The following is a 13,775-nucleotide window of genomic DNA, read 5'->3' on the forward strand; positions in this document are numbered from 1 at the left end:
CCTGCTCCTCCCGCTCCCCTCCCCTCCCCTCCCCTGCTCCTCCCGCTCCCCTCCCCTCCCCTCCCCTGCTCCTCCCGCTCCCCTCCCCTCCCCTCCCCTCCCCTTCCTTTCCCCTCCCCTCCCCTCCCCCTCCTTTCCCCTCCCCCTCCTTTCCCCTCCCCTCCCCTCCCCTCCCCCTCCTTTCCCCTCCCCTCCCCTCCCCTCCTCGCCCCTCCCATCCCCTCCCTCCTTGCCCCTCCCTCCTCCTCCCTCGGGCCCGGCAGGCGGCGGCGGGAGCGCGCAGGCAGCGAGCGGAGCTCGGTGCGGCCGCGGCGTCTGAGGCCGGTGAGCGGGAGAGCGCGGGGCGTGCGGACAAAGAGGGCGCCGCGCGGAGGTAGGACCTGCCCCCGGCCCCGAGTCCCCGGGCCCCCGCCCCCCGGGGCCGGGTTAGAGCGGAGCTGGGCGGCCCGGCCCGGCCCGGGTCACTGCGGCGGCGGCGCGCGCCCGGTCGCGCGGCGGGAGGACCTGGCGACGCTGGCTGCGGGCGGTCCTGAGCTCCCGAAACTTCCCGTGGGCGCGGGGCGGCGGCCAGGCGGCGGGGGGACCCACCCGGCCCTGCCGGCCCTGGCCCGGGGTCTAGGCGGACGGCCCCCTGCACCAGCCCCGGCGAGCGTCTACGCGGGCGGCTCCCGGCACCAGCCCCGGGGTGTCTGCGCGGGCGGCTCCCGGCACCAGCCCCGGCGTGTCTGCGCGGGCGGCCCCCGCCCCTGGCTGCGGGCGCGTCTACACCGACGGCCAGGCATCTGGACCGGCGTCCACGCGGGCCCGCAGTACCTGCGGCGAGCAGAGGGGCGGTCTGACCCCGCCCCGCCGTCAGGGGCAGCAGTTCCTGCCGACCTCCACAACGCCACCCGGTTCCCCTGGACACGTCCGCACTGAACTGGGGGTAGGGGAGAGCGGTGCAGGCTCTGGTTTGAACGCTCTTTTCCTGAATGGCCCCATTTTCATATTAAGCCCTCGGTTCTCAGTCCAGCATTCCATTCTCAAATTCTTTGGGTGATAATTTTGCCAGATTTTCTGAATGGGATTAACACAGGCCGTTCAGAAATCGTTTCTGAGTTTGGCAACGGCTGCCCTGATGGGTGCTGTTGTATTTGAGCTGCTTTCAGGACCGTCTTTAGCGTGTTGTTTAGAATTGTGAACCTTCGTCTCGTTTTGGTTGGGCAGGATTAAACAGTTCTATTTTTAAGAGCAGCGAAGAAACATATGCATTTAATATTGGGACCATGTGCCACAGAAATCACATAAGGTGCGGTTTCCTAACCACCAGAGTGGCTTAAATACTGGGAACTTGGGATTGGAAAGGGATTTCAGGTGGAGGAAACGTTCCTTTGCCACTTTCACCTACTCAGGTGAGTTGAGTTTACTAAGGCAGCAGATTTCACTTTGAGAGCCGAAGCAATTATGTTCTTATTACGTTTCATAAATCCTATTTATGGGAAGAGTCCTGAATAGTACTTGGTAGCTCTTTCTGCACGCTGAACTAGATACCTTTACGGACTCATTCTGAATTGCTTAGAAAGCCTATTTCGACGCTGGAGTTCAGGCCCCATGTTCCAGAGCAAGGCTACGCTCTTCAGAGGCAGTACTTTTGTGTGCTTTTTGGTTCCTGGCTCTCCTCTGCATCTTTCCCCCAGACGATCACACTTTTCTGTCTTTTCTTCCTCTGCCCCCGTGCCCCCAGAGCAGCGTCTGACATGGATGTTACATGAGCCACTCTCAGGGTCGCGTCGCGTGGAGCGTCTCCCTCGGTGAACTAGAGGAAGATGGATGAGTCGGCCCTTCTGGACCTTCTGGAGTGTCCCGTGTGTCTGGAGCGGCTCGACGTCTCTGCCAGGGTCCTGCCTTGTCAGCACACGTTCTGCAAACGGTGTCTGCTGGGCATCGTCGGTTCCCGCAACGAACTCAGATGCCCCGAGTGCCGGACTCTGGTTGGCGCGGGCGTGGAGCAGCTTCCAAGCAACATCCTGCTGGTCAGACTGCTGGATGGCATCAAGCAGAGGCCTTGGAAACCCGGCCCTGCGGGGGGCAGTGGCACCAACTGCACCAACGCCTCGAGGGCTCAGAGCAGCGCTGTGGCCAATTGTAGCTCGAAAGATCCACCTTGCCCCCAGGGTGGACAGCAGCCTCGGGCGCAAGCCTGGAGCCCCCCGGTGAGGGTGAGTAGCCTGAAGAGGCGGTGCGGTGGGTGACGGTGCTGATGGCCGGTGTGTGTTCTTTAGTCTTTGGATGTTTTCTAAATCAGCTCATGGCTAAAGGAGTCACGTTACTGGAACAGATAGGAGGAATGAGATTGGATATAAATAATTTTTCCTGTTTTTAAAGTTCTCTCCCAGATGGTGGGCCTCTATTACGTTTTAAGATAAACCTTGGGAAACAGTAGCAATTATTCAATGAAATCTAAAATACAGAAGTTTTTTATGCCGAGTTTAAAATGGAAATTTGGTGCGGTTTTACCTTTTCGATGGCGCTGGGAGAGCCACGAGTATGTATGTATGTGCGCGTGTATGTAGACATGTTATAAATATGTGTGTGGGTAGATCACAAGTAGGACATCGAGCTTTAATTTTTAAGTGGCTTGGAGCCATTCTGTTGCTTTTATGAATGCACAGCACAGAATTTTCTGGTTGGAGGAGTTCTTAACAAATCATGGCCACAGGTAGCAGAGTTTTGTTGCTGTAGCAACAAAACGTCATTGAGAGCCATGCTAAGACAGCAGAGGATGTAGCTTTATGTTGGGTTTTATAGGGAGTGAAACGAAATGTTTCCATCAGAAAGATTTTTCTTGGGTTTTGGGTTTGGGCTGAAATAATTTGAAGTGAGGCTAAATATCTGGGCAGTTACCACGACTGAAATTTCTAGAAGGTAAGGTCTTTTGAAGAAATGTAAATTATGTTGCCGGTGACGGCACCCCGTGAAGGCATGCTTTTCTCATTTTTGTAAACCTGAAAAGTAGTTGTGGACATTCGATAATTAAAGCAGTTTCAATTTTGTCGGAAGAAACAATCTTGATAATTGCCAAACTGAGAGAATCCATTTTTAAAGAACAGTTAATCTGGATGAGAATTCTTTTTTCAAATATTTGTTGTAAACACTCAAAACTGACTTTTTTCATGTGAGGTAGGAATAACCCTTTGGGATGGCATTAACCAGTGTAAATTCACAGATGTGGTCCTCTGGGAGCTGTAGGGAATGACTACCTTCTAACCATTCCTTTCCTTTCTTCTCAAGTTTATCTTTTACAAATGATGTATTTACATCACTAGATGCAGAGTACGCAAAGTGTTTTAATTGCTGGAAAACAGTTTTATCCCCAGGCTCTCAGGTTTCTTTTGGGTCATATTTAATTTTTTTTTTTTAAAGTTAGTGAGAACTTTGGGTTCTGGAGGTTTGCTTTGCTTATTTGAAGCCCCCTAGTTTTGAAATTGGTCTGCTTGCAGCGTTTTCTTAGATTGCCTTCTTTTAATGGAGTTTACACGATTAGTATCTGTGGCCTCATGAATATTTCAATCTCAGAACCATCGTTTCTGAGACACCCGACCTAGGTCTGCTTCGCTTAATTAGGGGGTAGATTTGCTTCCTTGGAGGGATTTGGTTTCCTTGTTAATTAGACTGGAGAGGCCCAGCTTCTGGCTGTGAATAGAAGTGTCTCAGTGGTTGACACGTTGCCTTACCTGTTGTGAGGAATGTGGTGAATGTTTGATTACTGATAAAAAGGAATTTAAGAAGAGGGCTCAAGCATTCAGCTCAGTGTCCTTTGGATTTTAAGTTTTCTTTCTGATGTGGAAACTGACAGTGTGATGTTGGAATGTTCATTTATTTGAACTGCTAATCTCCCAAGGTTGAGTTTCACATTTCTTAGGTACATTATTCTATGATTTTGATGATGTCAGTATTATTTTTCTGGCTGATATGATTTTCCTGATTTACTTTATGTTTCTTCTTTGGCATGAGAAAAATTACTTGCCAAGAAGCTCAGTTGAGCTTGAGCCTTATAATTTGGATAAAGTAGTTGAGGCCAGTAAAAGCAGGAGATGATCATGTCTGTTACTTTGGGGGGGGCGGGGGGCACAGAGAGTGGAGGACAAGACAATGAACAGACAAAATTATTTAGTAATGTGGGTTGATGCAGATGCTGTAATTCTTGTCAAAAGCACTTCTTTTCCCCCCAAGTCTAAAATAATTTCTCATTAGCAATTACTGGTACCTTCTACTTTGAAATATTCAAAACAACCAGGGCTACACAAACAGCCCAAGGACCTGAAAGATATATACATTTCAGAAAACGCTCCTCTTAGTTTTTACTTTATTTTATTTTTAAAATTTATTTTATCGAAGTATCGTTGATTTACAATGTTGTGTTAGTTTCAGGTGTACAGCAAAGTGATTCAGTTATACATACATATATATATATACACATGCTTTTTCAGATTCTTTTCCATTATGGTTTATCCCAGGATATTGAATTAGTTCCCTGTGCTCTACAGTAGGACCTTGTTGTTTATCCATTCTATATGTAATAGTTTGCATCTGCGAATCCCAAACTAGAAAATGCTTCTTTTAAAAGCGAGACCCATGGAGTTGTCAGCCAGCCCCTGAAGTGTCCCCTGGGTGAATGACATCATAAATCCTAGATCCTCAGCTCTTCTGACTCGACCCGGGGGTGTGAGAGCCTGTTCCCACGTGTGGTGGAAGCCAGTGCTGATACCACGTGGGATGTGCTGTTTGGTTATTGGTTATGTTCCGTGTTCCGTTAGATCGTGGCCATGTGGCTTCCTCATGCGTGTACCTCAGGGAGACTGGGTGTTATCAGCAGATACGAACATTTCCAACGTGTGACACACATCTTGTTCCCAGAATTTTAGTGTTTCCTGCCTCATAGGAAGGAAGAAATGGAAGAGTGTTGGGTCGGCGTCACCACTGGAAACCACCAGCTCTTTACGCCAAGTAAAGAATCCCTGCTGGTTTGGCGCCAAAGTGGACCAGTGGGACGAGGTGCAGGGAGCTGGTGGCTGCAGATACTTGCTTCCATGGGCTGAAAAATACCTGCAGAAGGTGGATTTTATATATATAAGTATGTACAGAGTTCGATGTGGACATGTTTGATTAATCCCTATAGAATTGTGACCTAATGGAATAAATTTCTGCTTTCTAGCTGTGGCTCCACTGGTTCCAGGTCTAATACCTGTGCGTGTATCTGTCTGTCTAGGTGCTGATACTTAATGATTTCACACTGCCGCTCCCTCAGCGAGCATATTCAGCAAACACTGATCACATGACCCCTGATTTACACTGACTTGCACTTGTATTCTTTCCTTTATCTAGCAAATATTTATCAAGCACTTACTAGGTACCAGGCACTGCCCTAGCTGCTGGATAGATAGTGCTGGGCAAACCAGACGCAGATTCTGCTTATGAACCTGTGTGTCTGGTGGGAGAGACACACCTGTAATAGCATGATAACAGTACAGGTAGGTCATTACAGGTGCTAAGTGTTAGGCTGGGAGCTGGGGAGATGATAGGCGAGGGCCTGGTTTAGTGCGTGTGTGTGCGCGCACTTGTGTGCGTGTGTGTCTGTCTGTGTGTCTTCAAAAACTTCTTCAGGCCGAGGCATTTGAACTGAGGTCTTAAGGGTGAAATGGTATTAATTAGTTGAGAGGGGTTGGCGGGGAAAGGGACAGAGTATTCCAGAGGTCCTGACCTACGGCCGGATGAGGCAGAGCTCCCAGGAAGAAACAAGGACAGTGAGTGAAAACAAAGCGAGGGAGGGGCTAGTGACCTAAGAGGAGGCCTCTGGTGCAGCGCTGGGCCGGGAGCCACCCAGGACCCTGTGGCCATACTGGTCAGTGCCCTGCCCTTGGGGCCGGAAGGAAGGGTCCTTGGGACCGAGATGGCCATCGGGCTCAGGACATGCCTGGAGCGTGCCTCAGAGGCCTGGGGGATGGGGGAAGAAGAGGGGCACAGGGGAGCTTTCCTCCCTGCTGCTTTCATTTCTCCATAGTGCCAGCACCCTCTCTCCCTGCAGCTGACTGTTAGGGGCTGAAATGTGTCCCCCCAGGCTCATAGGTTGAAGTCCTGGCCCCCAGGTCTTCAGAGTGAGGCTGCGCTCAGGAGTGGCACCTTCGAAGAGGTGCTTAAGGTGAAGGCAGCTTACGCGGGTGCGTCCTAATCCACCGTCTGGCGTCCTCCTAAGAGGAGATCAGGACGCAGAGCCGGGTAGAGGGGACACGGCCAGCCCTCTGCACGCCGAGGAGAGAGGCCTCGGGGGTAGCCACCCCGTCGACACCTCGGTCTCCGGCGCGCAGCCTCCAGAATGATGAGATAAACGCCTGTTGTTCAGTCGGCCGGCCTGTGCAGCCCCAGTGCCGCCCATGGATGGGCTCCTGCGGGTCAGCCCCGCGTGGCCTCGGTCCCCTTGGTCCCCTGCGCGCTGGCAGGGCTGGGCCTACAGGCCTGTGGGAGGGCGGGGTCAGGCCTCTGCGCCCTTGGGTGCTGAGTCACCTCGAGTGGACCTTCAGTCCCTGCCAGCCCCACTGGTGGAGCCTGGCCGGCTGGACTGGCGGGGTCCAGGAGCCGGAGGAGGGCGGGGAATGGGGGGAGGGGGAGGGGCTAACGCCGTGGGGCGGGGCCGCGGTCGTGCGTGCGCGGGTCGGGGAGAGTGGGCGAGCACGCAGGAAACAGCAAGCAAGGCAGCAGGTGGTGAGGCCCCGAACTGTGCGGTGAGATACAGGATCGTGCCTGTGATGAGGGTCGTGGAGGAGGTGGGCGAGAGTAGGCAGGACCCGCTTCCCCTGGCCAGGGGGTGGCTGTCAGGGCACAGCGGGGACCATCCCTCCTGGACCCAGGAAGCAAGACTTCCAGGTAGTGGTTTGGACCGAGGTAGAGGTTTTGATGTTTCCCAGTGACCGAGTCTAAATAGAAAAAGGTGTTTGTTTTTGCCAGACACTGTGTTGCAGACATTCTTGACCTCTTCTTATTTATTCATCGTGTCATCCTTGACCCCTGCTCAGTCCTCCTGTCCACCTCAACCCTGACCGCTCCCTTGTTCCTGAGTCAGGCCTGCATCGAGGCTCAGGGCTGGGATGGGCCGGGAGCCTGTGTACAACAGGAAAATGCTGAATGAGTTTTCTTTGTATCACATTTGTATCTTGTGACTGTTACCGTGTAAATCTCAGACAACCCTCCGCAGCTAAGGAGTATTGTTATTTAAAAAATGTTCAAAATGTAAATTGCAAAATGAGTTCCTAAAAACATTCTGGCTGTAAAAACGTTCGCCACTTTGGAAGTATAATGTGTGTCCTTCTGTGTCTCTTCTCATGTGTTTATATGTGTATGCATCTGGTTGTTTTGATTCCTGACATAAGTGGGATTCCGTACTCTGCATATCTGATGACTAGAATATATCTGGGAAATCTTGTCATGGCTCAGCACATACACCTACCTCGTTAAAAAGAAAACACCTGTTTATTGAGGTATACTATACGTACGGAAGAGTGCACGAACTGTGAGTGTACAACTCACTGAATTACCATGCTGCATGCTTTTTAAATGACTGTATACTGTTTTTCTCTCTATTAAAAAAATTAAAGGTAATATGTGCTCATAGTAAGAAATTTGTGGTAGAGAAGGATGTAAAGGGGAATATCAAGGCTTCTAATCTGTCTGTCCCTAATCTGCAGAGGTGAGCACTGTGCAGAGGTTTTTTTGTGTGTTTTCCCCCCCAGGAAAAAAACGGAATAGAAATAGGATCGTGTTATACGTGCTATTCTGCAATTTGAGGTTTTCTCTGAAACGGCGTCTCTCTCAGAGCTTCCCGTCTGCTCTCGTTGCTGGTCAGGAAGGTATCCTCGTTTTATGGATGAGGGAAGGGTGGCTAGAAAGGCCTAGAAACTCGTGCAAGGCCCCCCGCTGTCAGGATGGAGCTGGCCACCACCCCAGGCCTGTCTGCTCCCTGCTTCCCCCCCTTAACCGTGTCCCCCTCGTCCTCACGCTGCTGCGGCCCTGGAAGCTTTCCTCAGTGTAACTAGCGGGGCTCCTTTCACCTCACTGTCCCTGGTGCCTGTTTTGTTCTGATAAAAAGGGGCAGGCGGCCCCCGTGCCATGGAGGTAGGTGGGCCCAGCCCTTCCCCGGTGTGGCTGGCACGCTGGGAGGTGTGGAGGTCCGGGTTGTGTTGGCCACTGCTCGGCTGCTCTGGGCTCCGTTTCCCCGCCCACCCCCCGGCACGCGGGCCTCTCACTGTTGTGGCCTCTCCCGTTGCGGAGCACAGGCTCCGGACGCGCAGGCTCAGCGGCCATGGCTCACGGGCCCAGCCGCTCCGCGGCATGTGGGATCTTCCCGGACCGGGGTACAAACCCGTGTCCCCTGCGTCGGCAGGCGGACTCCCAACCACTGCGCCACCAGGGAAGCCTTGGGCTCCGTTTCTTCACAGGAACGCAGAACTGGAGGGCCTGAAGCTCCACGGGGGGCCCGGGGCCAGGATTGCTGAGTTTGGTTCACCCGTGACTCTTAAGAACTTTGTGGTGCCTGGCCCATAGGACACACTCAGGAGAGGTTTGTTGAACGTGTATTAGTTTCCTGTGGTCGCTGTAACGAAGCACCCCCGGCCGGTGGTTGAGAACAACAGAAGTTCTGGGGCCAGAGTCTGAAATCCAGGTGTCGGCAGAGTTGTGGCCTCCGCTGGCTTCTGGGGGCTCCCGGCACACCCCGCTGTCCTCGGCTTGTGGACGCACCCCTCCTATCCCCGTCTCCTCTCCACAGGGCCTTCTGCCCATGTGTCTGCGTCCCCATCTCCCCCCACAGCCGGGCGGGCGCGGGGTGCATGGTATTGGGGGTCCCGTGCGCCCCTGGTGGAGCCACTGCACGCTGCGCCCAGGATGGCGAGGGCTCGGGTGCCACTCGGGCGTGGGTCAGGCGGGCTCTCCGCAGCAGCACAGCGTCCTGGGGTGCACACCTTACCCTCGAAGCAGCCTTGCTGCTGAGGCACCCTCACTGTGGAACTCAGGCTTCATCCTCCCGAGCTTTTGTCACAAAGACTGCGTATATCTCCTCATTTTTTTCTAACCTTCAGAGACTTCTGAGAGCAGTGATGCTAAAGAGAGAACCCGTGAGCTCCAAGCACCCTGTGCGCGGCCCCGCCATGCTTGCCCTTGGCCGAGCCTGTGCCCTGTCCGGAGGATGGAGTGCTGGCCTCTTGAAGACTGGCAGACATGCAGCTGCAGACACAGCTGCATCAAGGACGGCCCGTGAGTGGGCTCCTCCTGGTAGTGGGGAAGGGGATGGAGGTGCCAGTCCATGTGGATGGCGGTAGCAGTTAAGTAGTAGATGATTTGTCTTGTGGAACGTGGAAGAAGGTAGCAGTAAGCAGGCTGTGCAAGTGAATTACGTTGCAGTAAACATAGCGCAGAAAGGCAAGGCCTGCCAAGTTTGAACTTTCTTCTCTTAGCCTAAGGAAGTAAAAATTCCTCCAAGTATTTTTTGCAAGGACAGAAATCCTTTCGAAACACTCTGTGTTCACTGTTTATAATTCAGCAATGAATGAACAGGGGTGAATTTTCATTATTTTAAAATGTAGTGAGAACTGCCCAGGATGAAATGCGGGTTTGCTGTAGGGACTCCATCCCTGGGTGTAATTCATGTGAAGGACCCCCCTCCTTCCCCACAAATAATCCAGCAGCGACGGAGCAGAGCCTCAGTGTGGGTACCAGCAGCCCTGGCATCGGTGTAAGTTTCCTGGAAGGGTGTTTGGACACCAAGGATGAAAGGGTGAACATTAGATTTCTTACGAGGGGATTGAATTCCTGTAGAGCTAAGAAATCTTCTAACACTCTTCATTATATAACTGCTTGGTTTTTAAACATATATCTTTAAAGACCTTTTAAAAAGTTCTTTAACACGTTAAACACATGGATTAAACAATGTATGTAATAAACGAACCCTCAGAGCTCACATTTTTATTTGTCAGCTCATTTGAAGGGACATTTAGTTAGCGGACGTCTCAGTTTTTTTCTCCCATGGTTGAGTTTGTCTTTTAAACACACTCTTTGATATATTATTTCCGGCATTTCATATGTTTTTAACCTTTTCTCCCCCGCAGCTGAGCACAATTGAAGTGCGTAAGTCTTTCAGGCTAAATACGTTACCACTTTTGGTCAGTCTAATTACTTTCATTCCGTATTACGTATTTCATAGTATGTAATACCATTAGCATTTTCATTTTTCTGTTTTCTACTTATTTTTATGACAAGTCCATAATATTAGAAGATACGGAAACCCCAAACTCTTGTCATACAAAGGTAGTGATTTTGTTGAAGCCGAAGTGTTGGTTGAAGGTCGTCATTAGGGGACAGTGTGAAATATTTGCCCAAGAAAGCCCAGCTGTGGCACCAAAAGCTCTGGTCTCGCTGAACGAGGTGCGAGAATGCAGGAAGTGTGACTTGAGGACCACTTGCGTGGTGGTGAAGTGATGGAGCCTTGGTGTTAGTCCTGGCCTGGTGACTTGCAGCCAATGATTTCTGTTCCATAGGCAGGCGTTTCCCCTTCTCTAAAACGAGGGATTTCTGTATCTGAGTTCCTGTGCGGCCCTGGAAATTCTGGCACGATCGCCCAAGCCAGGGCCAGTTCCGGCCGTGAGCTTTTAGGACGGACTGAGGCTGGTGTCTGGGTATCGTCTGGGTGCGGTGACCTGCAATGTGCCTCTGAGTCACCCCGGGACACCGGCATCTCCTCGGTGTCCCCTGGAGGCCCTGCCTGCCACAGGGACCTTCAGACGGACGGTAGGGTCGGCCAGGCTTTCAGCAGGAAGGTGGGGGCAGCTAAGAGCCCGACTTGGGGCTGGTTTGCTCGCTGGGCCTCCTGGGCGGAACGACCTCCCCCTGTTCTGCCCGCAGTGTCATCCCGCTGCCTGAGGCCCCCTACAGCTGGGGACAGGGTGTCCCCATGTCCAGGGATGCTGCCCTTTCGAGGGGCCTGAGCCCATCTCACCGCCGTGCTGTCCCACTCTGACCGGCAGCTGGCGGGCGGCGTATTTTTGCCTAATGCGGGTGGGAAGCAGCTGAGCTTCTCTGGGGTCGCACAAGCCTGGGCAGAGGAGGGCAGTGACTGTGGACTGGATCCTGCACACAGGGACACGTGGGGTGGGAGTGGGGAGGGATGCTGTTGATAGTTTGCAGAGTCCACGGGAGGCATCGGGGACCGCCTGGGGCAGCAGGGGCTTCATCCGGGGTGGGGAGATGTCCCAGAAAACAGAGGCTCCTTCAGACGGGTCAGGGGGACGCGGGAGCTGAGTCTTCCTCTGAACGAGAGCTCCTTTCTGAGCGCTGGAGAGCAGGCCATGGGGCAGAACAGGCAGGGGGTTTGGCACCAGGCAGACTCCCCTCTGCTCCTTGCTACCTGCGAGGCTCTGCACCTTCCTTAGCCCAACGTCATTCGTGGAGCCGTGAGGGTCCGCCCTCCAGTGCCTGGGACCTGGGACGCTCAGATGCCGGTCCTCTTTCCAGAAGTGAGAGCTTGGAGTGCCCTCTGTCAGTTACGTGGTGCAGTCAACCTTGTGTGCGCGTGCGCGTGTGCACGCGCGCGTGCATGCTGGTGGAGTCTGGTGATTTAATCAACCCACATTTGTAATGTGCACGTCATCAGGCATTTTGTTCTGTTTTAAACAGGCAGCTTAAACTTCAGTTGCACAAGCTGTTCATGAGTTAGTGACTGCGAGTGATGCCAAATCTGGTTTCGTCCAGGTTCTGCCACTGGCTGGGTGTGACCCTGGGCCTGGGCTGTGAAAGGAGCTGGGGCCCTCATGTCTCTCCTCCTGCTTCTGTGGCCCCAGCGGCCGTGGAATTCCTTGTGTGCTGGCCAGCCGTGACTGTTTCCTCTCCCTCCCTCCCTATCTCTCTTTTTGATGATGTGGGGAAAATAATAGCTGAAATAATTTAAAATACTTATCTTTTGACTTTGTTCTTTGGCATTGTTTTGAAAAGTCTTAGATTCCTAAGACTTCTGTAAGAAAGACTAGGTGTGCTTTGTAGTTTGGTTCTAATTTTTAAAAACTGGTGTTAGGAAAGATTACAATGGCCTCACAAGGGTCCTTTTGGATGCTGGATGTAGAATGTGTGTTTTATTCCTTGCGGCCGATTTTTGTTTACCCCTCTCACCCTTGCCCTCCCCTCCTTCCAGAGCACCCCCGTGATGTTTTTAGATAGACACTCTGGTTAATTTGTCCATGTTTTGGTTCTTTTTATATCTCCTACCTAGAGCAGCTGATCACTTGTTTATGTGACTAGACCCATCTCTGGCTAAATAAGTACATTTGTGTAGCTGGTAACTTTCTGATGAATTTTGAAAATGCAGCAACAGTGAAGAGCCTTGCAGTGCTTCCACTTTTAATAAGTCTGGATTTTTTTTTTTTTAAATGGAGCTTCTATTTATAGTTAAAATATTCACTTCCTGCCTTTGTAGGGTAAGAAAGGACACTGAGTGAACATTTTATGAAGATCATGTACTGTATTTTAAAGTCTCTGGAGAAGGACATTTCAAACCTTGTTGACAACTTACTCCAGACGCACACTCTTCGTAGCCAGGAAGTTCTTTTTTTTTTTTTTTTGTATCAAATACAAATCCCTGTCGTTGCAGTTTAATCCCATTCCTCTCGTCCCGTCCCCAATGGGAAAGAAGTGCTCCTAACCATCCCTTATCTGGCCTAAATACTGCACTTCCTTTACGTGTCCTCTTAGGACCTGTTTCCTAATGTTTTGATCGTTTTAGTCACTCTGCTTTGGATGCCCGCCAGCTTCTGCTCGTGCTTGGGTTCCGGTCCAGAGGAGCCCTGAGCCTGGTCCAGAAGTTCTGGGTAGAATAGAGCCTCGCGCTGTGGAAGGACTATCACGTGACCCTCCTGAGTGCAGTGCTCCTTGTATATCTTTAAAAATAACTCACTGCGTTGCTGATTCATGCTTCGCCTGGACCCTCAGATTTTCTCTTCCTGAAAGTTCGGTTTTCTCCCATCTCTTATTTGAGCCCTTAGTTTTGAGTACCTTCCTAATTAAACCACCTCTTGTTTCTGTAATCCTCACAGTGGAGTCAGGAACCATCCATGGGAACTGAAACCTGTCCATCCCAAATGCTGTTTCTGTAATAGAGAATTATCATATGTGGACCCTTGATCTTAAACACATACTTAACTTGTTTATTCCATTTATTTGGAGGATTCTCTGCTCTCATTTGGTATTTGTTCTCTAACTCATGATTTTTTTTTTAGCTTTGTCTCCTGTACCAAGTTGTACGTTACTTGAGAGCGGGAATCTTGTGTCTTGTGTCTCTTTTCTGTCCTTTACGGTTGAAAACGTAGTGGGTGTTCATTTCAGGAACTACATCTTGATGGGCTTGACAGTTCAGATTCCAGGACCCCAGGTCCACTGGACCGACCCTTTTGTCTTCATAAGAGAAAGACCTCACCACACGTATCCCTCTGGTGCCCTGAATTGTGTTCATTCTCCATGATCTAAGACAGCTATGAGTGTTACCAGAGGTTGGGGAAACTTCACTGTCATCAGGTCCTCTGTGGAAGGTGGCCCTCGCAACGTTTGCGTCACCCCCACCATGGTGGTCTAGAAATAATGTTTCCTAGTTTTTTAGAAAGAATGTTCTGCTGAATTGAATCAAAAGTCTTATGAAAGTTAAAATATGTGATCTGTTATCTCTCACCCCCGACACATTGTCACTCTGACACAGAGGAAAAGGAAGT

The 13,775-nt window shown here is 51.3% G+C and overlaps 1 protein-coding gene across 2 annotated transcripts in view; it reads left to right on the plus strand.

The window, feature by feature from the left end:
• The first annotated feature begins 279 nt into the window (after nucleotides 1-279).
• The window catches only part of SH3RF1 (SH3 domain containing ring finger 1), a 160,295-nt gene continuing 146,799 nt past the window's right edge, over nucleotides 280-13,775 (plus strand). For both annotated transcript variants that reach the window (XR_014296943.1, XM_082657536.1), the window contains exons 1-2: nucleotides 280-373; nucleotides 1,724-2,198. Coding sequence is in view for 1 of the 2 variants with exons in the window: in XM_082657536.1 (XP_082513662.1) it covers nucleotides 1,806-2,198 (393 nt within the window). In the remaining variant the exon portion in view is untranslated. The remainder of the gene's footprint in view (nucleotides 374-1,723; nucleotides 2,199-13,775) is intronic.

This window comes from Grampus griseus, assembly GCF_964374135.1.
Source record: "Grampus griseus genome assembly, chromosome: 6".
NCBI classification, from domain to species: domain Eukaryota; kingdom Metazoa; phylum Chordata; class Mammalia; order Artiodactyla; family Delphinidae; genus Grampus; species Grampus griseus.